The sequence below is a fragment of the Orcinus orca genome, chromosome 11 (genome assembly GCF_937001465.1).
Source record: "Orcinus orca chromosome 11, mOrcOrc1.1, whole genome shotgun sequence".
Lineage (NCBI taxonomy): Eukaryota > Metazoa > Chordata > Mammalia > Artiodactyla > Delphinidae > Orcinus > Orcinus orca.
Genome location: NC_064569.1, coordinates 83,142,882 through 83,166,512, shown reverse-complemented (window position 1 = coordinate 83,166,512; position 23,631 = coordinate 83,142,882). Strand labels below are relative to the sequence as shown.

Genomic DNA, 23,631 nt, shown 5'->3' with positions numbered 1-23,631 from the left:
GAATTATATTAAAGAAGTTCTAAATAAATGGAAAATATGCTACGTTCAAGAATCGGAAGACTCAGTTCTCTCCAAATTGATGTATAGATTTATTGCCATTCCAATTAAAATCCAGTAGGTTGTTTTGTTTTTTTTCCTGGAACTTGGAAAAGTGATTCTAAAATTTACTAGAAAAGCAAAAGTTCAAGAATACACAGGATACTCCTGAAGAAAAAATAAGGTGTGACTTGCCCTCTTAGATGCCAAACCTTTAATAAAGCTGGAATGATGAAAACTGACTTTGCCACAGGAATAGGCAAACTGACCAGTGGAACAGGCTAGGGAAGCAGACTCAAGAACATACAGAAACATGACAGATGACGTAGCTGTTAAAGGGAAAGCATGCACTATTCAATAAACTGGTTTCCACAGTGAGGGGCGGGGGCGGGGAGTAATTGGACCCTACCTGTCACCAGGCACAAAAATAAATTCTAGATGAACAAAGGCTTAAAAATGAAAACTAAAGCCTTAAAACTTTTGTAGGGCTTCCCTGGTGGCACAGTGGTTGAGAGTCCGCCTGCCGATGCAGGGGACACGGGTTCGTGCCCCGGTCCGGGAAGATCCCACATGCCGCGGAGCAGCTGGGCCCGTGAGCCATGGCCACTGAGCCTGCGCATCCGGAGCCTGTGCTCCGCAACGGGAGAGGCCACAACAGTGAGAGGCCCGCGTACCACAAAAAAAAGAAAAAAAAAAAAAAGAAAAAAAAAATTTTGTATTTTTATGACTTCAGGATAAAAATAAATTCATTTAAAAAGATACAGAAAGCAGTCATAAATATTAACACCACTCCCATATATAAAGAGCTACAAATCAATAAGAAACACATAACCCAACTGAAAAATGAGCCAGAAACCCAAATAGATATTTTAAGGAAAAGGAAATGCAAATGGCCAATAAGCATAACAAGAGCTTAATCTTATGAGCGATTGGAGAAATACAAAAGCAGACCCTAAAGAAATATCATTTTACACCCACTAGAATGGCAAAATTAAGAAATCTGACTATACCAAGTGATGATGAGTGCATTGAACAATGGGAACTCACTGTTGGTGGGAGTATAAATTTGAAACCAATTTGGCTTTTACATCATTTAGCCTATGACTGAGAAACTTCACACCCAGATACTCTGTAAAAACTTTAGCATATATGCAGGAGATTAGAATATTCATAGGATCATTGTTTATACAGGCTGTAATCTGAAAATAACCCACATGTCCACAGACAAGAAAATAAATGAATAAATGGTGGAATAGAGGCACAATGGGATATTTTGCAGCAGTGAAAATGAAAGAACTATGGCTACATGTAATCTAGATTCTCTTAGTGACATAATGTTGTTTAAAAAGCGAATGACAGAATACTACATAGAATATGGTACAACTTTCTATACTACCCAAACACAAACAGAACTAAGCAGAGTTGTTTCAGGGCACATACATGCGGTAACAAAACTTAGAAAATGGGAGGGTCCAATGATTAACACAAAATTCAAGATAATTAAAAAAAAAAATCTCTGAGTAGGGAATGAGGGGATGGGAGGGAAAGGACTCCCTGAGGAGATGCAACAGGCTCTGGTAAAACTGTACTTCACAAATTAAGTTGTGTGTTCTTTATATTCTTTTGCAACATTATTATTAAAATATTGTGAAAAGTTTAAACTTAAATTACAAAAAGAAACTGGAAAGTGCCCCGTTTCCGGTGTACTAGCCATAGATGCCGCCCGCAAGGTGCTCTGGGTCAACACTCTCGTTGGGCGTGGCGTGCGAGGGAGCGGAGCCCCCAGGGTCGCTGCACGCATGTGCCCTCCTGCCAGCCAATCAGAGACGCTCCCGGACGAGGCGAGGTCGGCTTTTCTTCCGCGAGAATTCTGACCTGCTTCGGAATAGCTTCGAGGCTGTGAAGAGGTTAAGTCTGAGGGGTTGGGGCAGGGGAGGCGGGAGCGGCGGGGACTCCTGTTCTGAGGCGTAAAACTGTGGTCGTCGGCCATAGGGGTGTTTTTCAGGTGTGAGGAGGGGAGCGTTTGTCCCGCGCGGGAATGTGAGCCAGGGGTTATTCTTGACCTGTGAGGTAAATCTTACCCGCTGGGTCTCCCTGGGGCGCCTGACAGGAATTTGAAGGCAGTACAGCTCCCTGCGGGCAGGGCCGTGAGTGGGCGGAAAGGCGCTAGCTGCGCTGCCTCGGGACTGGACGCGACGCTGGGCGGGTGGACAGGTTGACAGCAGGCGAGGAGGGTGGGCCCTCGTCAGCGGGCCCACACCCCGCAGAAACCATTTAGATGGAGCCAGGTCTCCCCTTCACAGGTCCTCGAGGCCTGGGTCGTGGAAATCTTACGGGACGTTATTTTCTGCGGCCCAGGACGCAGAACGTTTTATGTTGTATTTCTGTTGCTGGCAACTTCTTTGGGGCGGGCTCGTGATCCATCCTGTCAGTAATTACGATTTTCACATTGTGACCGAAATCAGCTGGATCTAGATTTGCCCCGATTTAGCCAGAACCTGGCCGGGCTAGGATTCCGCCGCCCTCCCGGTCCTCAGAGGCGAACCACCGCCGGCGCCAGGGGCGGCGCAGTCATTATCTTCTGTTAACTTTTGGTCCAAAAGAATAAATGAAGAGACTCCTAAAGTGGTATTCGACTAAAATCATCTTTATTTGATATCTCTCATTTTGAAATTTGCCAGTTCATTTAAATGGTGTCTTTGGATTCAGCAGGTTTGATTTTTTTTTTTTTTTTAATCAGAAAACATCGAAAAATGGTGCCCTCAGGAAGAAAACATACCGGGAAATCTGGGAGGACATTCATGGAGGATCAGGTTATAAGAGCCTGTGACTTTGAGAAAGTAGATAAAAAACATCTGATTGGTTCAGAGGATGTCATCGAAGGTACCGTATAGCTAATGTTGGGCAGTGACCATGTCCTGCATTTATTTTCATGTACTTCATGTTTCTTATTTGGACTTAGTGAAGCTCCTATAGCATCTTTCGCCTGATGTCTGATAAACAGTACATAGATTATTATGACATTAACACAGGAAGACTTGCAAAATTGTTCCCGTAAAATGGTCTTGGATCCTGATTTAATTCCATCTAACCTGCAGAGAAAGTAGTGCATTTATATGTCTGTTTTAAAAACTTGTCTTGGCACAAAGCCTCAAAAAACCTCGAAATTAAGATATTACTCCATTTAAAAATTACCAAAATAGCATACTTAATTTCAACTTTTTCTTTTTTTATTGTCAATTCAGGGAAGACTCCAGTACTTGATAAACATGGGAAGAAAAGGACTTCTGCAGGAAAAGTTGAAGACGTGGGGTAATATGCTTAAACAATTTTCACCTCTTAGACTTTAAGAAAAGTCTATTTGGTTGTCCAATGAGTATTGCACGTAAAATACTGGGCATGTGATATTTCTTCCAAAACAAGAATGATATTTTATGGATCCTTAATTAAAAGTTTTTTGATGTATTTTTTTTTCACAGGGGTGAAGTGCAGAATATGCTGGAAAGATTTGGAGGTATGTTTTAGGAGATATTTGTATTCAAAATTGTTTTAAACCATATAATTTGTATAATAGTAAGTAATAATCAGTGGAATATAAGACTGTTATTTAATGCTTTGTTCTCATATGTAAGATTTTGCACAAGTATATGTGGTTCGGCTTCATAGATTTCCTTACTAACTTTTTCCAGTTGTTGACGTGAAAAGAGATGGTGCTAACGATGGTGAGTTAAGAATGGTCCTGTTACTTTATAGGTGTGTGAGTTTAATGGGCTATGAAATTTTAGAGCAAAAATGGATGGGAAAAGTGTCTATCCCTCTGTTTGGCCTTTCACGGACTAAGTGATACAAACACACGCACATACCTGTATATGTCAGTTTTTCATTTTCTCAATTTAGTTATTTTCTATGGCATTCCTGTGTTCTTTAGGAAGGGCAGTGTAAATTAAAGCCTTTAAAGTAACTTTATTTTTATGTTTACATTATTAAACTATGTAGTTGAGAATTAAAGACCACCTTGCTAGTAAGCAAGAGATCAGATAAAAAGTTCATAAACTTTAAATTGTATGTCAAATATCAGTTACGTTAACTGTGTTAGGGGATAGTATTCTTATAAAAGAGTCAATATTTGGCTCCTCTCTAGTATTATTCATATAATCAAGTCTTTTTTGAAAGCTTTGCCCTATTTGGTAGTAACAAAATGCTTGTTTTACAATCTGTCTTATAAGTTTATTATTATAGATGGATATTGGAAATACAAAATATTTATGTAATAGTGTAGGTCACCTCATCATGATTACTGAAAAGTAACTATTGATGGTAGATCCCTATGCACGTGCCTAGCAAAGGATTACCTGAAGTATTAAAAAGTTTATGAAACGCAGTACTTATATTATTGGTAAAATGTCCCATAAGAATGTATTTAAAAGGGTTCTTTTTTCTTTTTCTTTTTTTTCTTTTTGGCTGTGTTGGGTCCTCGTTGCAGTGCGCGGGCTTCTCATTGCGGTGGCCTCTCCCGCCGCGGAGCACGGGCTCCGGGCGCATGGGCTTAGCAGCTGTGGCTCGCGGGGCTCCAGAGAGCAGGCTCAGGAGTTGTGGTGCACTGGCCCAGGTGCTCCACGGCATGTGGGATCCCCCCAGACCAGGGCTCGAACCCGTGTCCCCCGCACCGGCAGGGAAGCCCTAAAAGGATTCTTGAATGAATTTATTTAGATATTTACTTAAAATAAGATTTTCCTATGCTTGGTTGGTCTTTGTCTCTTTTAGTAAAAATATTTTTTAAAGTATCACTGACTATATTTTAAAAAAGTATTTTCTTTAACTATTTTTATTCTTTTTAGACTCTTAAAGTAGTTTTGCGTTTCATATAGTGAGTTCTAAATTTAGCCTTTATTAGTGTTTTCTTATGAAGAAATTAAAGTCTGTCCTTCAGACCCTTTCTTTCAGTTATTAGCTCTTTTTAATCACCTCTAAATTAAAAAATTATCTCTAGTTAGGAAAATCAGAATTGGGATACCAATAACTAAAAGTTTTCTCAGAAAAAAAAAAGCAAGGAAATAATCTTGCTTTTTGATATTATGTGTTTTTTTAAAGATCTTTTCAAAACTCTTGAACCAGCTTTATCCATGTTTATTTGAATACGTGGGAACACAGTAACTTTCTTCCACATTAAATTTAATGAGTATTTATTTTCAATATAGCTGATATTAACAAGGCTCTTCTTGCCAAGAGAAAAAGACTAGAAATGTATACCAAGGCTTCTCTCAAAACCAGTAACCAGAAAATTGAAAACATTTGGAAAACCCAACAAGAGCAAAGGTAGGATGTTGTTTTTTTCACTGCCACAACATTTGCATCATTTCTTAGTATTCATCGGTGCAAATTATGAGAAGTACTATCATCTTCTACTTATTGGGATCTCTAGTAAAAAAGTATATTTGGCTTGATTTTCCTCTAAGTCCTTTAGTCCTATAACTTCATTCCTTCACAGACTTGAGATATATTTCCTAGAAATCAATAAAGATGTCCTTTTTCCCCTTTTAAATAATGTTTGAGGGTTTTTTTTTAACAATAAAGGTAATTTATATTCATTCTAAAAATACACTAGCTGAATAAAAAGTAAATGTCATATAAACCATTAGTCTTATGATAGTTAACTGTTTAACAGTGTAGAAAAAGATCAACCTTATGTATTATAAATAATTTGTATATTTTAGCTGAATTAACTATTCTTTTGTACAAAATCATTGTACCAAAATGAGGAAAAATTAAGTGAAATATTTCTATTTTGGAAATGTTATATGATAAATATAATAACTTCAGTGAATCTATTTATCATATCACAACCTATATTCAGTAGGAGAAAATGAAAAATAAATTGCTTGGAGATAAAATGGACTTTTCTGGAAAATGTATATGTACAATAAAACTCCCTTAGTTTTCAAGAGCTTAAAGTACATGAGAGGGTTTTTCTGTTAGTTGGTTAGGAAAATAAATACTTCTGAATCATCATAAATCATAACTTTACTTCTTGGCTTCACATCTGAAAATTTGATACTATTTTCTTTTTTATTATAGTATAATTAGTCAAATCAGTTTTGTCTTGAAAGTCTTTCCATATTGATGTGAAATATGACAATATTCATTATGTTTTACAGGCAGAAGCTTAACCAAGAATATTCTCAGCAGTTTCTGACTTTGTTCCAGCAGTGGGATATAGATGTGCAGAAAGCTGATGAACAAGAAGAAAAACTAACTGTTAGTATTATGCTTAGCTTTATAGCTTTATAATTAATCTACTATTACCAAGTGTCAAGTAGGAAGGGAGAGGCCGGCCTTGCAGTACATCCATGGACCTTAGCCAGGTTCCATTGCCCATTGCTGGCTATATGAGTTTGGTTCTGCTGAATGCAGAAGTACAGGCACATACCGTACTCATAAAAGCTGTTGGTCTTTGCTTCGTAACATATTGTTAATATCAAGTTTGCTATTATTAATACTATGCAGAGGTTATAGTTTTTGGTAATGACAAAATCTAGGGTATGCATATGTAAGTGGATGGCTAAAGTAGGGTGAAGAACAAAAATCATTGGTGGAAAACAGGCCAAGAAACTGAAAGACCAGCAATATTGTAAGGATCATCTGTGTTGACATTGAAAGCACCAAGAATTAAAATATGTTTTGAGTACTGTTGAGATTTCCTACTCAATGACCGGTAGGGTTATTGTATTATTGTATATAAGTGGCGAACACAAATTATGTAAACTCAGTCATAGTAAATGCTAAAATCTTAAAAATATTGATTTAAAAACTATTCCTTTTAAGTGTAATGTAGAATTAATTTTTGCTAAATTTTACCCAAATTGTTATTTCATAATTTTTTCTTTTACATTTGTAGAATATGTTTCGACAGCAACAGAAAGTTTTTCAACAGTCTAGAATTGTTCAGAACCAGAGACTGAAAACAATTAAACAATTATATGAGCAGTTCATAAAGGTTTGTTGTATTTGGTAACATAATACATTCTTATAAAATATAATTCATTTGTGGAAGTAGAAGATAAATTTTTTCTCAGTTTAAGGGAAGAACATTTTGCTTATACATTTTAAATTCTTAACAGTTTTCCATTTTGAATGCATTGTTTTCGATTTAATTTAAGTGCTAAATGCTATCACTAAGTATTACCACTTGGTGTAGGAACTTTAGTACTATATTTGACTCCTCCATCTCTCTTATTCTTCACATCCACTGCTACTGCCCTAGTTCAGAACCTCATTATTCTTTGCTTATACTATGAAAACTCTTAACTGATTTCTGTTTTCCAACCCATCCTTCGTGGGTCTCCCATATTATCTTTCTATAACATTACCTTTTCCCTCCTGAAAAACTGTCAGTAGCTTCTCATGCTAAATTCTTAGGTATTCAAGATTCACCCCCAAAAAATACGATTCTTTTTTTAATGCTCCAATTACTACATTCATCCATTACTTCCACCCCCTCCACATAATGGCTTTCTCTGAACTCAGTCACTTTGCACTTTCATGCTTTTGTTTATGCTCTTGCCCTAGAATACTTTTAACCCCTTTTCCTAACCTTCCTTTCAGTCTTATTCTTTTGCCAACTAAATTGGAATTAAGTCCCCATTTTCTACTATATAGCTACGGGAAGTTGTGCTTCTATTCCTTTTATAAAATTTTGTGTGATTTTTGTTTGTTTCTTCCAGTGAGAAGGTACACTACTATTGTACCTCCTTTAATAATATTTGATTTATGTCTGACATTTTCTATTCCTTCAGTGGATATTTTGGTTTTCATGTATTAGAATATTTTTGAGATAAATAATGTGCATTGATGAATATTAAAAAGTTCCTGCTTTTGAAAATTAATTGTATAAGTTTTGAACCTGAGATGAAAAGTGGTGGTTTGTAACTGAACTAGCCTTTTGTGTTTTAGAGTATGGAGGACTTGGAGAAGAATCACGATTATCTACTTACTGGTGCACAAAACGAACTTAGAAAAGAAATGGCTATGTTGCAAAAAAAAATTATGATGGAAACGGTAAGTTATTATATTTAAAATTGAAAAAATAAGGATTATTGTAAGCATTGAAATATTTTATTCGCTGAAATATGTATAACACTTATCTAAAAATTAAACAAATGTTTAATATCTCCTTTCATTTGACAGCAGCAGCAAGAGATGGCAAATGTTCGAAAGTCTCTTCAGTCCATGTTATTCTGATGACTCTTTGAAGGAATAACTTGAACCTAAGTAATACGATACAATTATAACATTAGCTAAGAGGCATGTAAGTTTTTAGAGTGGTTGAAAATTCTGGTTTAAAATATTACATCATATTAATCATTAGCTTAAGTGCAAGACCCTTCTTCTTCACCTCCAAATAAAATAATGAAGTTATGTGAGTAGCAGCAATTCCTAAATTATATGTACCACTGTGCTTTCAGCTCTTTAATACTAATAGTGATTTTTTTCTAACATTTGTCAGTTAACTCTTAGCAATAAATATGATTTAATTTCAAGTTTTGGCTTCAGTGTATTTGTATCACTTCCAAAAGGTAGAAAGCACAGGTATAGATGGTTAATTAATTTTGTTCTTAAGGAAAAAAAACCCACAAAATCTGTTTTATACGTACACCCTTTCATGCATATTCATTAAGTTACACTACCAATTCTAATGAAAATAAGATTTCAAAAGAAAATACATTCTATTGACTTACAAAATTTATTAAACGCAACTTAAGTTTCCGTTCTGGAATAAATTAAACTGCTAAAAACCATTAACACAACCGAACAAGATATATAAATAATCCATTTTAAGACATGGATTTGTGAATGTCATTTCCACAACATCAAAATGCCATTTAATTTGGCTCAGTCCACAATTAAATGACACATGCCCTTAGTAATGACAAATTGCATCCTGCAATCTGTCTTTAACTATAAATTACACAGAATGTCTTTAACCATCTGTCTTTAACTATAAATTACACAGAATGTCTTATTTTTCAGTTTTAATATTCAGTAAATATATGGATGTTTTTACATTCATTTCCAAATTTGAACAGTTAATTCCTACATCCTGTATTTTAAAATGTGCATTTTTTAACATAGAAAAACATATGAAACTCTTGATTTAATAAATATTAAATTGTTTCAGCATTTGTTTGAAATATTTGAGTTAAACTTACTATTTTTTGCTGAAACTACTTTCACTGAATCATTCAAAAACAAAAAATATGCCCAAAAGATAGAGAAAGGAGTGACTTTGTCCTGTTTTTCCATATTTTAAATTCTAATTTTTGCTGCATAACCCACGCTTATCTTAGTTTTAGGTTTTCCAAGTTTTTAAAAATGAATCCATACTGATTCTCTTTTTCTAACTGTGCTAACTTATGTAGGAAGAAATTAGTCCTCCACCATTAACAAATATCTGACATTAAGGGGACAGTTTACTTCCTAAATTTTTGCATTTTGTAAAGCCTTTTAAGCCAAAGTACATGCTGGAATGTAAATTTTAAGTATTATAAAATTTAAGTTTTAAGTACTATTCAAATTAAGAAGGTCCTTATTGAATTTACCAGTTGTTTCAGAGGCAAAATAAGTCCTCCAGAGTATTTTCTGTGTACTTAATTCACATAAGTATATATTTTTTCCTTTTTTTAAAAAAAAATATTTATTTGTCTGCACCAGGTCTCAGTTGTAGCATGTGGGATCTAGTTCCCTGACCAAGGATCGAACCCGGGCCCCCCACATTGGGAGCATGTAGTTGTAGCCACTAGACCACCAGGGAAGTCCCTATTTTTTCCTTTTAAGGAATATCAACTTTCACTCTTTTTCAATATGCCTTTTTCTTGCATATTAAGATATAGTACATGTTCATTACTCCTTTTTTAAAAAAAAATATTTCACCATATGGCTTATGGTCTACAGAACTGTTGGATAAAATTACAAACAGGTAAGATGGGAGTCCGAGGATTTGGATCACCAAAGACCCATGTGATAGTTCTATTATTCATAATGAGCAAGGTAAACACTTTTAAGTGAGAGTGGAAAGATGAGAATCAGTACATAATGTAGTTAGTTGTTGAATAACAGATACTTATTTTATCCCCATTTTACCTCAAATGAGTAAAAGTGTACTTGAAGTAGCTTTAGCTGATATTCTAAAGGGAAGATAGTTTTGCTATGTTTTCATAAATTACTAATTTTCTTACATGTCAATTGCGCTTTAGCTATTGTTTTGTTTTTCACAAAGGGAAATGTTTAATGTCTCCTTTTTTTGTGACAATGAAGTTTAAACTCAGAATATGAAGGAACAAGTTGCCCTCACTGTAAAGATTCATTTGTTTTTCTGAACTGGTAAGATAAATTCCTCTTACTGACTACAAATTACAGAAGTTGGTACACTAAAGCAAGTATTTCATTTTATACAATAGTAATTAATGTACCTTTTTTGAAAATGGCTAATAAAAAATACCTATAACATCATTTGACTCAATAATTACACTATTACAATTCATGCACTTATGCAATATTATGAACGCACTTGTCAATTTTTAGCGAAGTAAGCATCACCCTCAAGATGGATAAAATCCTTTAAGTCCTGAATTTTTATGTAATCCTTTGGCAGAGAAAACCCCAATTGTCTGATAAGGATTTCTGAGACAAAGAGATTGCTCTTTAGAACTATAGTGGTTCACTTTCTCATACTCAGAAAATTGAAATTTCTTTCTTCGGTCTTGTTTCCAATTAATTTACAGATTGTATTACTCTGATAATACCTTGATAAAAAATGTTGCTACACAACGAGGGCTTTGCCACTGAAACAGACATAATGGAATCTACAGGACTTAATGTTTATATTAAAATATAACCTTATTTGATAGTATACTAGCCTCCTGAAAAAGGGGATTCCCTTCACTCCTAGGTTCCCCTAACTGCTTCTCCTCTTTTCCTTGGGCTATTAGTCAATATGCTTGTGAACCTGTTCAGGTGCTTGATGACATGAAGTCTTGAAGATACTTAGATGAAGGTGTCTTGAAATTTGCAGGCACAAAGCACTAAAGTACCTCATCATATCAAATGAAGAAATGACCTTTAGAAGCAAAAAAGAAAATATAAAATGGATTATGGTCTATCTTTTCTAAAGCAGCAGCTATTTTTCTGTCCCCTCACCCCCTAAACTCAAACCTTAACCAAAAATTCTTCACCGAAAATATTACATTTTATAGTTCATATTTGGACCTCACTGTAGTCCTCTAGAATATGCAGGGCATTTCACAGTTACAGAAACTGAGGCTCAGAGTGGTAAAAGGTATAAATTACAAAAGCTGGAAAACAACAGAACTCAAGTCTTCTGACTCCATATCCTTTCAATTTTCTACTGTACAACAAAGCCTCAAATTTTCTACTAGAAGGGGCTATCAGTCATTATAATGAAATCATTTCACCATATACTTTTCTTATTCCTTTGAGAGTAGCTGTAAGAAAGTAAAGGCCTGGAAGAGACATCATAGTTGAGGGAAGGCATATACAAAATTGTGTTCTTTACAAAATTAAGCGGGAGGCACACTATTTAAGAACTTTCCCAGAGGCTGGGGGGAAATGCTTCCTTTTAGAAAAAGGAGCCTCACAGCTCTGCCGGTGGAGAGGGAATTCTCACCAATGGGGGGAAAAAATCTCCTTATCAGTTACTTGAAAAACTCCGTCTGACTCTTTTCTCTCTGAAGCAAGAACCTTTTCCCTAAGGATGCCAAAGGGCACAATACGCTTATTTTGGTACACATAGTGGTTTTTTGTTTGTTTTTAATTGTGGTCCACAAAGTGTTTTAAAGAAAAATTGAATTCGACTTTCTCACCACAATCTCCACCACTGATGTAAAACCAGGCCAACTCACTCATTACAAATGAGGTGCTCAAATTTTTAACACCTGATATTTTAATTCTGTTAATTCCATTTGGTAATACTTAACGTTCACTAAAAGAAACCCTACATTGAATTTTCAGATATTTTGAAAAATCACCACCTATTTCTTACATTTAGATTGTTTTGGAGCCCTAATAATATTTATAGTGGATAGCAAATTAAAAGAAATTATTCTGATTTTCAGATATTTTTTAGAATATTGCCTGAGAAACTTTCAAGGACTATGATTTACATCTCACCACTATTTGAAGAATGGAAGACTTCTGAATGGATATTAAGTTATTAACTTACTCTAAAAAAAAGTATAATACTATAGAACCTAGTATAAAGGATGATCAGATGTACCCCAGGGGTCCATGCACAGAACAGACAGGCTTTGTTTTAATACCTCTATCTAACAAATAGTGTGAGATCATCTAAATTATCAAAAGGTTAAGTGTTTCTTTTAGCTCACTTTAATATTAGTTTTTGTATATCACTAACAATTTGGTGAAGTCCAGTGAGGTCTGGAGGTAGCAAAATTGTCCAGAACTACCATTAATTGAAGACCAACCATAAAGATAATGTCTTAGTAAAATACAAAATTTAGTAATGCCTCCTTTATCCACTTGTGTGATTAAAATGTTACCAACAATGATTTTCTTTTCCTCAGATGGCTAAAGCTTCTCTCTTATGCACCATAATTCTATTTTATAATCATTTTGAACAGAAATTAATATATGTATTATCCAAATCACTTTTTAAGCAGGATGCAATTAATGAGAATTTAATTTGCTTGATAAGAGGCATCATTATTAATATAAATTTTGCACTATCCTCAAGGGCCATACAGATACATAGCATTGCTTACTTCTAGCATAAAATGGTCCCAGAACCTTGTACTGGGTAGTACTGTCTGTTCTGTTTTGTTTCCTCAGTATTAGCTGACAGTTCTTGATACAATAGTGCCCACCTCTGCTAACACCAACTACATTTAATTTACCTGTTATCTGCTATAAGCTCATAATAATTCTAACAAGCTGGATTAAATAGGTCAGACACTAATACATGTCTGTAGTCCTTTGCCAGAGAGTTGAAGTGATTTTTGACATCTTAGTACTGTTTTTTTGGTACTATTTTTTTAAGGTACACAGTTGTGTTTTTAAGGATTTAGGTTGTTGGAACCCTGATCTCCAGATATGTGGGCCGTTTTCGAACACAATATAAAGCAAGCTTTAAAGAAGTAATTTTAAATGTTCAGAAACAGTTACTATATAGATTAGAAAGTAAGGCTACCTGATATCTCACTGAAATGACTCATTTAAGCATAGTATTATCTGATATTTGTTAAAAATAAATAAAAATCTTACCAAAAAAGCACTTACCATTGCTATCCATAGAACAACATATTCGTCTACAAAATTATTAAAGTACTGGTCTAAAAATAAAAGACCTGGGCCAAGAAAGACAGTGTCTTGAAGATACAGTTCACTTTTGGTCATGTGAGCTATCTATAAAAAAGTAAACAAAATAATTTCACCATTAAATTTTAAATGTTTTAGCTTTTAGTTTCAGGATAGAATTACCTAGAACTTCAATTTACTATTAAGACAAATAAGGATAAAGAGACCATTTATTTAATCTCCCATTTGATATGGGAATACCGAACCTAAAATTTCTCAAATTCATGACTGGGTAGCTTATTAAAGTTTCTAATATTTAAATTCCTTGATATCAGAAAGTTATAATTGATAATCATTGCTAAACAAATAATTAAAAGAACTTACTATACTAAGGAGTCTGTCTCTGAATCTAACATTCATTTACAGTATTACTTGGAGCACAAAGAGCTAACTATTTATTGTGATGATGACACCATAAAAAACCTACCCATTGTATGAAATAGTTTCCAGCTTTGTGTTTGAGGAACAAGTACATATTTATACCATGAATCATAAATTAAAAGAAGTTCTTACCACCAATTTCTGTGAGATTTTAGCAAAGACACATCCAAACATTAGGGTATAAAGACAAGGATGCTTTTCAAACAAATTAGTTGCTGACTTTTTATAGATCATTATTGCCAGTAAAATAATTATTCCTATGTGGAGTCCAGGTGACAAGACACTGGTACCCTAATGGATAAAGCAGAAAATCAGCACCAAATTTTAACAATGCATTTATTACAATGCAAATATTTTCTAAGCATCTATTTTGTGTTAGGAACTAGAGACCTAGAGAAGAGTATGATAATGTATGGCCTAAAGGAGTATACAGACCTTAGCCATGCTTTTCAAACTTCCACAGAAACCTAGGGTTACACAGAGGTAATACAGTGCTTAGATGTTTGGTTCCAATTTTATATGAACACACATTTTAAACTAATAACCACTAAAAAAATAACATGATTTATTCCATACCAAATTTTACCATGCTGAAGGCCATCAACACTCCAATTGCCAAGTTAACATATTTTTGTGCAGATATTGAAATAAAGCTTAACCTGCCACTTTTTCACAATCTTAATCACTGATTAGGAGGAGTTTAATTCTGCCCTGGTCTCTCTCTATACCAATATCCCACCCCTGCCCCTGCCTTTTGCATTTAGACTACAAATGCCCTCTTACGGAACATTGTACAACCCGACCCATTACATTTTTATCTATGCGAATCAGGATGCTCTCAGCACTGCTTATCCTAAACAAAATATTGAAATAAATTTGATTTTAAGGCTTACTAAATATATAACCACCAATTTAAATGTATCCATTAAAGCAGGCTTATTCTTGTTTATTAAGTCTATATGTTATAAATTAGAACTTACTATAAAATTAACATGAATAATATTATAAATATTACAAAATCATATCTTAATAAAACACTATACTATATAGTAATGTTATAAATATTTAGATTATTAAAACAGTGCTTTAACCTGTACTTTGGTTCTGTAAATTTTATTCAAGGAAATCTGCTGCTAAAAAAGTTGGAAAACCACCAGTTTAAGAGTTTGAAATCAACCACTCCTTAGACATAGTGTTTGATTTCTTGTCTTCCTTCAAACATTTAATGAATTATGTCTTAGTAAAATATTCTAAAGTGGACACTGATCATCACTAGATCTCATCATCTTTAGTGGAGCTCATGTTCCTGCAAGTATTCTATTTTATCATCCATGGTCAAGCAAAAAGTATTCTTAAGCATCTTATGCAGAATACTTCAACATTTCTAAAGCAATTCTGAGGTTAACTGACAAAACACCTCAAAACACAACAAATTAAAATTTCCAAATATATCAGAACTTATATATCTAAGTGAGTTTTATACTTTGCCTTTGAATTATGTATATAAAATATATTCATAAAGATAATTTATGAATTATGTGGATTCCTTTGAAATAGCCTTAAGAGCCAATTTATAAGTCATTTAAGAGAATGAGTCTTTTTTAAAACTAAAAATGCTATATTTCATGTTTTTACTCCTCTTATTTATTAGACCTAGCTTCAAATGACTTTTTCTCAAAATCAAACCCACCCTTAAAAGATAGAAATTTTGAACTACAGCACTGAAGAAACTGGAGAGAATTAACTATAGCTTAAAGGCATTCCAAGAAGGTTTTGACAGAAGATGGCATCACTGGAATAAGTACTTATCTTCTTGTGATCAACTACCTTGAAGATGACAATATGTTTTTTTAAACACACGGATATTATGTTATATTTGTTAAAAACCAGGCAGAATTCCTTTCTGCCTCTTTCCTGTGTAAAAGTATTGAAGAAGTTTTAAAAAACAAATATGAATAAATACAAAAGAATTATAGATGAGCAAAGTGTAAAGAACACAAATACAAGTTGTACCGACTCCAGAACTGAGGATAAAATTTTTACCTTTTAAAATATTGGGATAGTTTTAAAAATACATTTCAGTGAAATTTCAATAAAATTTACATCATGACTAATAAATTGCCCCATATGTGAAACCATGACCTTTGGCAGCTTTCCTGACATTCAACCAGGAACTCATTCCCTCCTCCTCCTCCTCTCCTATATCAGGGCCAGGCACAACGAGCAAGAAGACAAATGGCAACTCTTGATTATGTACAGTAATGAAACAGCAGATGATTAAATCGAATGTCACAAAAGTCTACTCTGAGAAAGGCTGTAGAAAGAGGAAAAATTCTTTAACATCAGTCTAAACTGTTTTAAAAATGCTTTTGTGTTATGTGCCTAAAAAGAATTCTTTTAAGATATTTAGTTTCCTTCCCTATTCTTGAACTTTGTCATATTTTTAGTATCTCTGTAGCTGGGTGAAAAGAAAATTGATCATAAAATTAATACTGAATGATGATGAAATTAATGTCTTACTGCTATAGTGGATCCATTCTTGCCAACACCACCGTGGAGGATAACATGGAAATAATTTGAACAGGAAAATATTGCTCCACCTACTACTCCGAGAACTGGTAAGATCTTCAATTTTATTTCTAGGACAGGTATCTTTAGGGGTAGAGGAAAGAAACACATCATTAAGAAAACAGAATTTCTTTTCCTATTAAAAAGTAAAGAAACATTATGGTACAGCCCTGTACAATAAGCTATTCTTTTTCTTATAATCAAACCTTAACTTCTGGAATGTAACCTGAAGTGGTAACTTTTCTTTTAATGGTTTTATCTCTTAAAGTGAAAAATCCAGCTAAGTCTATTTAAATAAGTGGGATGAAGTATTTCATCTCACAAGCCTTCATCTGACTTAAAGAAACATGAAAAAGGATAGTTCACTTGACTTTAGTACGTCTAAAAGGCAGCATCACAGGACAGTCAGACACCAGGGTCTGCATCATGAATGTGACAAACGTGTATGCATGCAAAAGTTTTGTGTAGTTAATATCCAGGATTAAATCTCTAGCAATATATATTTACCTGTTGGTCAATTGCTGTTCAAGAAAACTTCCAAAGGCAGCAAAGGATTTAAAAGACAGTAACAATGAATTGCCAAAAGCTGTAGGCTATTGTGTACTGAAAATATACTTTGAAATACTGCACCAAAATTTGTGGAAACTACAGATCAACAATTAAATTTAGAAGATCTATATCTAAATTAAGTATTCTTATTGATGAGAATAAGTAGGTATGCTTTCTTCCTATGGTATTGCCAAAACACTGAATGAAATGATTTTAAGATTAAATTCTTCCCCAGTATAACCAAATCAGAATTCCAAATTTAAAACACCACATCTGACAATGACCAGAGTTGCCTAACTGCCTCTAAGTCCACATGCCCCTTCTAATGGGTACTGGCTGAACAGGTACCATGAAAGACACATCACATCCCTCTAGCATATTTTAGAGGCCTATGTATCCTTGATTCTATTATTTATTCTTACATGATAAGAAGGAATATGAGTATCTCAGGGAATGTTCCTCTACTTAAAAATATGCTCAAAGTCTATTTCTGAGCCTAGTGATATGAACTGTGATTGGCAATTCTGAAACTAAATGCCACAGGGAAATCTCTTACAATTTTTCAAAAACAGACTTAATTTTTAAAGCAATTTTAGGTTCACAGCAAAACTGTACGGAAAGTACACAGAGTTCCCATATACTCCCTGAACTCATACACACATGCTTCCCCACCTATCAACATCCTCCACCAGAGTGATACAATCCATGCGTTACAATCCATGAACCTACACTGACACATCATTATCACCTAACGTCCATAGTATATATTAGGGTTCACTCTTGGTGTTGTACGTTCTATGACAATGCATAATGCATAAATGACAAATGCATAATGACAGGTGGACAGGTACCCACCATTATAGTATCACACAGAATAGTTTCACTGCCCTAAAAATCCCCTGGACTTTGTCCATTTATCCCTCCTTAACCCCATAACTTCTGGCAATAGCAGGTCTTTTCACTGTCTCCATCATTTTGCCTTTTCCAGAATATCATATGATTGGAATCATACAATATGGAGGCTTTGCAGAGTGGCTTCTTTCACTAAATAACATGCATTTACATTTCCTCCATGTCTTTTCATGGCTTGATAGCTCTTTGTTTTTAACACTGAATACAATTCCATTGCCTGGATGTACCATATCCATTCACCCACTGGAGGACATCTACTGAAGGACTTGCTTCCAAGTTCTGGCAATTATGAATAAAGCTGCTATAAATACCTGTATTCAGGTTTTTGCAAAGATATAATTTTTTTTTTTTTGGCTGTGTCATGCAGCTTGTGGGATTTTAGTTCCCTGACCAGGGATTGAACCTGGGCCCACGGCAGTGAAAGCACAGAGTCCTAACTGCTGGACTGCCAGGGAATTCCCTGCATAGACATAATTTTTAACTTATTTGGGTAAATACCAAGAAGCATAGTCGCTGGATCCTATGGTAAGAGTATGTTTAGTTTTGTATCTCTTACTATTTTTACCAGGGTTATATAGCTTAGTGACTAAAAACAGAGTCTGGAATCAGCTCCAGTACTTACTTACTAGCTATGTGTCATTGGACAAATTACTTAATCATTCTAAGACTTATTTATAAAACACAAAAATGACAGTATCTATTTCACAGGGTTGTTCTGAGGGTCAGATGAAAACAGTGATAGTAAAATATTTAGGAACATAGTAAATGTTGAGTAAGTATTAGTTGTTTACTATTGATATTATCCTTATTACTCTTCTTAACTCTCTGGGCATGAAGTGTTAGTCAGCCAATACTGTAAACTTAGGTTGTAGAGACAGAATAGTTTCTTCATAAATTTTCTGCCTATACAAAGCATGAATTTATAACAGTGGCCTCCTGAGAGTCAGATTTTATCAAAATACTGAGGTCTCCAACCACGCAGAAAATAAAAACACTCCTTAACATGGGAAACTTCACTATAGTAGGTTATAAAAAAATGCAAATTAGCAACTTTTCTTTCCTAATATTGAGGGACAAGTTTCAAGCATAAAATATTTTACTGAATTTATGTTTTATGTATCTATTTTATGAAATAAATTTTGGCCTGAAAAGGTAGTTCAACTAGTCTAATTTTATATTAGGGAAATGGGGTCGTTTTCTTTTATGTGGTAGTACATTCATGCATAGGGTAGTATATTTATGCTGTAATAAGGTATATAGCATAGTAAAATTATAAAATGAAAAAAAAGGTTAAGAAATGGAATGACTATTAAATACAACTCCAAGGATTTCTGAAGAAAATTAACAATGCAATATTTTTCCTAAATATTTTTAAAGTACTTAAATATAAATTTAAATCCTCAGATTTACCGTATAGTCCCACATTGTTGCTCCTCCAAATGTAGACAACACAAAGACGATCACTAAAGCTACCTGAATTTCAGTTACATCCACTCTAAAGAGGAAAGATAAAGAACAGATGTTTGTAAATCAAATTCCTAAATACGAAGCTTAATTAACCTTATATTAAAATCAAAAGATGTAAAAATCTCTATAAGCTTAGTTTATTTTTACCTTTAGTTTCATCACTGAATTATCAATTAACTACACTGTTAAGTGAAAAAGCCTACAGAACAATGCACTTACATATAGGTAAAAAACTTGTATATCATATATAAAATTGCTAATAACAGTTATCACGGAGATTACAGAAGGCTTTTATCTTCTACTGTACATACTTCTGCAAAGTTTGAATTTTTTAATAACAATCATGTATTACTCTTGTAATCAGGAAAAATTATGAAAATATAAAAACCACCAGATGATTTAAGGCAAATTCTTAAACACTCTCAAGTCAATTTCTTTTAAAAAGTAGGGAAAATTCCAACAGTTTTTCTCATTATGTTACTAATAGTCATTATAGTTTTTTGGTTTCCACAGACATTTTCCCCCTATATATAAACAAACTTCTTTCAAAAACCCACTAAACCAACATCAGTCTCTAATCTGCATCCCCTGCAGCTATCAACTCCTCTCTCCTTTGCTCCAAAAACAGGCTGAGAAGTAGTCCACATTTGTAATTTCCTCCTCTCTTCATATTTGCTGCTTAATCCATTATAGTCCAGTTTTTGGCCCCATTCTATTAAAACTGTTTAAGGTAAACAGTGACTTTCAATTTGTTGAATGCAAGGGATACATTTCAGTTACTATCTCGCATAACTCCTCTCAATATTTAAAATGCTGATCACTCCCTTTTTCTTGAAATGCTTTGCTATGTTTTTATTGCCATGTTCTCTCGTGATTCTCCTAGCTTGCTGGAAGCTCTTCCCAGGCTCCTTCCTCCACATCTTAAATGCTGTTTCCAGAATTCCTCTTTTCTCTTTTTAGATTCTCTGAGTATCACATGTATACCTAAGACTACCATCTATATGCTAATGACCTCTAAATCCGTTTCTCCTAATCCACATCTTTTTTTTCCAAGCTCCAAATTTTTATATCTGTCTACCTACTTTGCATCTCCATTCGGATGCCCTGGAGTTTTTAGATGCTAGAGGAATACTTATTGTTCTGCAAATATAAGAAATGTAGGGAACAGATCCAGATATAGAAGAAAAGACTTCTCAACTGAGTTATTTTGGGGGCATTTAGAAGGAGAAGGTGAATGGAACATTAATGCATAAATAAAAGGAAAATAATAACATCCAGGATTTGTAAGATCAGTGCTGGGCAAACCAAGGCCTCCAGGCTGCATGGAGAAATAGTCAAGTTAGTTGAAAAAGGTAAATGTAATAATATAATGTACGGTATTTTGTGGAGAAAAAGGAGGAAAAGTAATAACATTTACTAAGATCAGTTATGAGTCTTATGAACTATAAATTATGCCTGTTTTTTGGGAAGGGGAAATTGAAATGATTTTTCATGCCTGTATTGAAACAGGGGATATTACTATAGGATATTACTATACTCCAGAGCCAACATTCTTGCTACTACACCTGTGATTTATTATTAGAATTGTGCACTCTTTTTCCAGTAACAGTGGTAGAATTACATTAAGTTGATCCATAATTTTTCCAGGATATGATTAGTGACCAGAAGCAACTAGAAAAGCTGACAGAAATTATAGAACAAACTTTCTCTGAACTAAATGACACATACAGGGATTGAGCTAGGAACCTTGGTTTCACATATGCATCATTCACACCACAGATTTTAAATTAAACTGAAAGCTTCATTCTTCCTCTCTGCCTTTTAAGGATAAACTAAATAAATGACAATTTTTTTGGGAAATTTTTTATTGTTTATTTTTTCTCAGTAATTTTTTTCTTTACAATGAAGAATGTTGGTGTTCATGCATGTATGTTAAATGACAATTCTTGAGTCTGGAAAAAAGAAAGCTGAAAGGATATGGTAAAAAGGGTGGAATCACTAACAAAATCCTTAAATATCTGAAATATGAAGAGCCAGTTGAAGCTTGAAAGATATATTAGACAAGGAAAAGAATAATCTGTATAACAATTTACAAACTTAGAGAACTCATTAGGGGGTCCAAGATTTTAAAAAGTAAATCCAAAGACATAAAAAATCCAAGAAAGACGGATACTGGGGATATGGTGCAGGTACATTCTCAAACTATTATAGAGAACAATCTACAACAGTGCTCTTCAAAGTGTGGTCTAGGGTTTGTTACAGTCCGCAATAAGTATAGAAATTGAGAGTAAGCATTTAGAAACTTTCATCATAGTTTGATAGAGTAATTTTGTATCTCTTGAATTGAATGAAATATTGGGGACTGCATTTTGTAAGTCTGTTTTTTAATTTTTTAATTGCATGTTATCTCTCCATGATGGATTTGGGGGGCGGGCGGGGTAGAAATTAGTTCTTTACCACAAATATGTGGAAAAATGGACATAATACCATATGGAAATTCTAAGGATTTTGAAAGAAGAGAAAATTAACACCGAGTCTAAATATTCACATGTAAATAACAAAGTACCACATAATACAAGTCAACATTGGACTTGGTTTAGATTTTTTAATTAAACTTTAAGTATTGTTTGCTGTGTTGAATTGCATGGAAGCAGACCCTTGATACACGGGAGCAAATATGCTATAAATAAGATATGCCTTATCTCACATGGCAAGTATTAATATAGGGACAGATTTTAACTGTTATCCTGTAAGTTATTTCACTAACTATACTAAGGAAAATACTAATATATCACTGATTAACTTTTAAAAATCCTTAATTAAAAGTTGAAAATTATAGTTTGAGATAGTTATTAATGTTTTGTCATTTAAATTATCTTATTCAAGATAACAAATTCATATTTGTACTAAAATCTACATATTTTCAGGAGATAAAACATACAACAAAATATCTACAAGTAAAATAGAATAGTATTTCTTTTTCTGTTCTATGAAACAGTATAAAACAGTATTTTTATGTTCATAAGAAAAACAGAATAGTATTTCGTAACTCTCTTCCTTCTCTGTTTAATTTTTCTTCATACAATTAGGAGAGGCACTCTGCCATGGACCCTGAGCATCCCTGCACGTTCCTGTGGGGTGTGCAAGGAATCCAAGATCCTGAGCACCCTTTACCCGGGCCATTTCTCAGGGCTGTGTATGCAGTGAGCAACCTTGAAGGATGAGGTTACATCTCCCCGCAAAGAGCAGGCTTGCTTCCACTTACTATAAAAGCAACAGATCCCTCAGTGTTCCTCTCCCATAATGCCACCCACCACATGTGCAGGCATTCATCCAGTCCCACCGCATGACCCCATGGGGCTCGGGAGTGGAGCAAGGGAACCTGGCATGAACCTGAACCTCAGGCTACTGCTTTTGCCCTGAGTTATAAAGTTGTCCTCTGCCTCTGACCCAGGAGTTTTGTGTCTTCTCTCAGCATTCATGAAACATTAACCGGCTAACTCGGTAGCTTGTAAGGGTAAAATCCCAGACGCTTCACAGTTCATGACACAGAGCACTTACCACTCACTAGCTAATGTGTTATGTGCAGTATTTACTTGTTTGGCTTGCTTTATTGTCTGTCTCCCATATTAGAACATAAACTCCAAGGGGGGCAGGGATTTTTGTCTGTTTTGTTTACTCATATTTTGTTTACTCATGTTACCCTAGAACCTAGAACAAGGCCTGGCATATATACCAGATGCTTAATAAATATTTGTATGAATACTGCAAAAATATTTATTAAAATTCATTGTAAAAATATTACATCAGTATTCAATAAAATCACTCAAATTATATTGACCTTCTATCCTCAAATTTATTTTAACTCAGTTTCTTCTGTATGCTTATTTCCTTATGAAATTAGTTCCTTATCAGTAACTTACTGATTAATACATGATATCTGATTTTCTTTTAGTAAGAGTTACTTTTCAATGTCACTCAAAGTAAACATACAAAAGAAACTGAATTAAATTAAAGGATATGTCATGATAATGCTAACCTTATTACTGAGTACTTCTGTCCTCCAGATTCTGTACTAAGTCCTTTATATACATTATTATTTAATCTTTACAATAACCTTTTAAACACAATTATGATTATTCTCATTTTACAGATGAAGAAACTGAAGAAAATGAGGTTAAATAATTTATTTGTGGTCAAACAACTGGTATCTTGGAGACAGAATTTGATTCTACCCAATCTGATTCTAGAGCCTATGCTTTTCACTAGTAAACTTAAAACAGGAGCAATAGTAATAAATAACTTAAAGGTCTTTGAAAATTGGAAAAAAAT

General features: G+C 34.0%; 2 protein-coding genes across 9 annotated transcripts in view; one reads left to right on the top strand and one right to left on the bottom strand.

The window, feature by feature from the left end:
• The first annotated feature begins 1,815 nt into the window (after positions 1–1,815).
• On the top strand, positions 1,816–8,671 carry SYCP3 (synaptonemal complex protein 3). 3 transcript variants are annotated; one of them, XM_033427632.2, is made up of 9 exons: positions 1,816–1,943; positions 2,777–2,919; positions 3,282–3,348; positions 3,516–3,550; positions 5,235–5,352; positions 6,192–6,291; positions 6,932–7,030; positions 7,987–8,091; positions 8,221–8,671. In XM_033427632.2, the coding sequence occupies exons 2-9, from the start codon at positions 2,790–2,792 to the stop codon at positions 8,272–8,274; spliced, it is 708 nt and encodes a 235-aa protein (XP_033283523.1). In that variant the 5' UTR covers positions 1,816–1,943; positions 2,777–2,789; the 3' UTR covers positions 8,275–8,671. The 3 variants fall into 3 exon arrangements, with proteins under 3 accessions (XP_033283523.1, XP_033283522.1, XP_049550696.1); XM_033427631.2 differs by lacking the exon at positions 1,816–1,943 and adding an exon at positions 1,983–2,106; XM_049694739.1 differs by lacking the exon at positions 1,816–1,943 and adding an exon at positions 2,576–2,664.
• The window catches only part of CHPT1 (choline phosphotransferase 1), a 34,744-nt gene continuing 19,245 nt past the window's right edge, over positions 8,133–23,631 (bottom strand). Inside the window, exons 4-9 of one of the 6 annotated variants that reach the window (XR_004483107.2) lie at positions 19,243–19,327; positions 16,324–16,455; positions 13,936–14,094; positions 13,345–13,470; positions 10,950–11,149; positions 8,133–8,300 (exon numbers count right to left, since the gene is read on the bottom strand). Coding sequence is in view for 5 of the 6 variants with exons in the window: in XM_004269463.3 (XP_004269511.1) it covers positions 8,256–8,300; positions 11,039–11,149; positions 13,345–13,470; positions 13,936–14,094; positions 16,324–16,455; positions 19,243–19,327 (658 nt within the window). In the remaining variant the exon portion in view is untranslated. Of the gene's footprint in view, positions 8,301–10,949; positions 11,150–13,344; positions 13,471–13,935; positions 14,095–14,238; positions 14,271–14,894; positions 14,937–16,323; positions 16,456–19,242; positions 19,328–23,631 lie in introns of those variants that run through there. The other 5 variants (XM_004269463.3, XM_049694727.1, XM_033427627.2 and 2 more) reach the window with 5 other exon arrangements.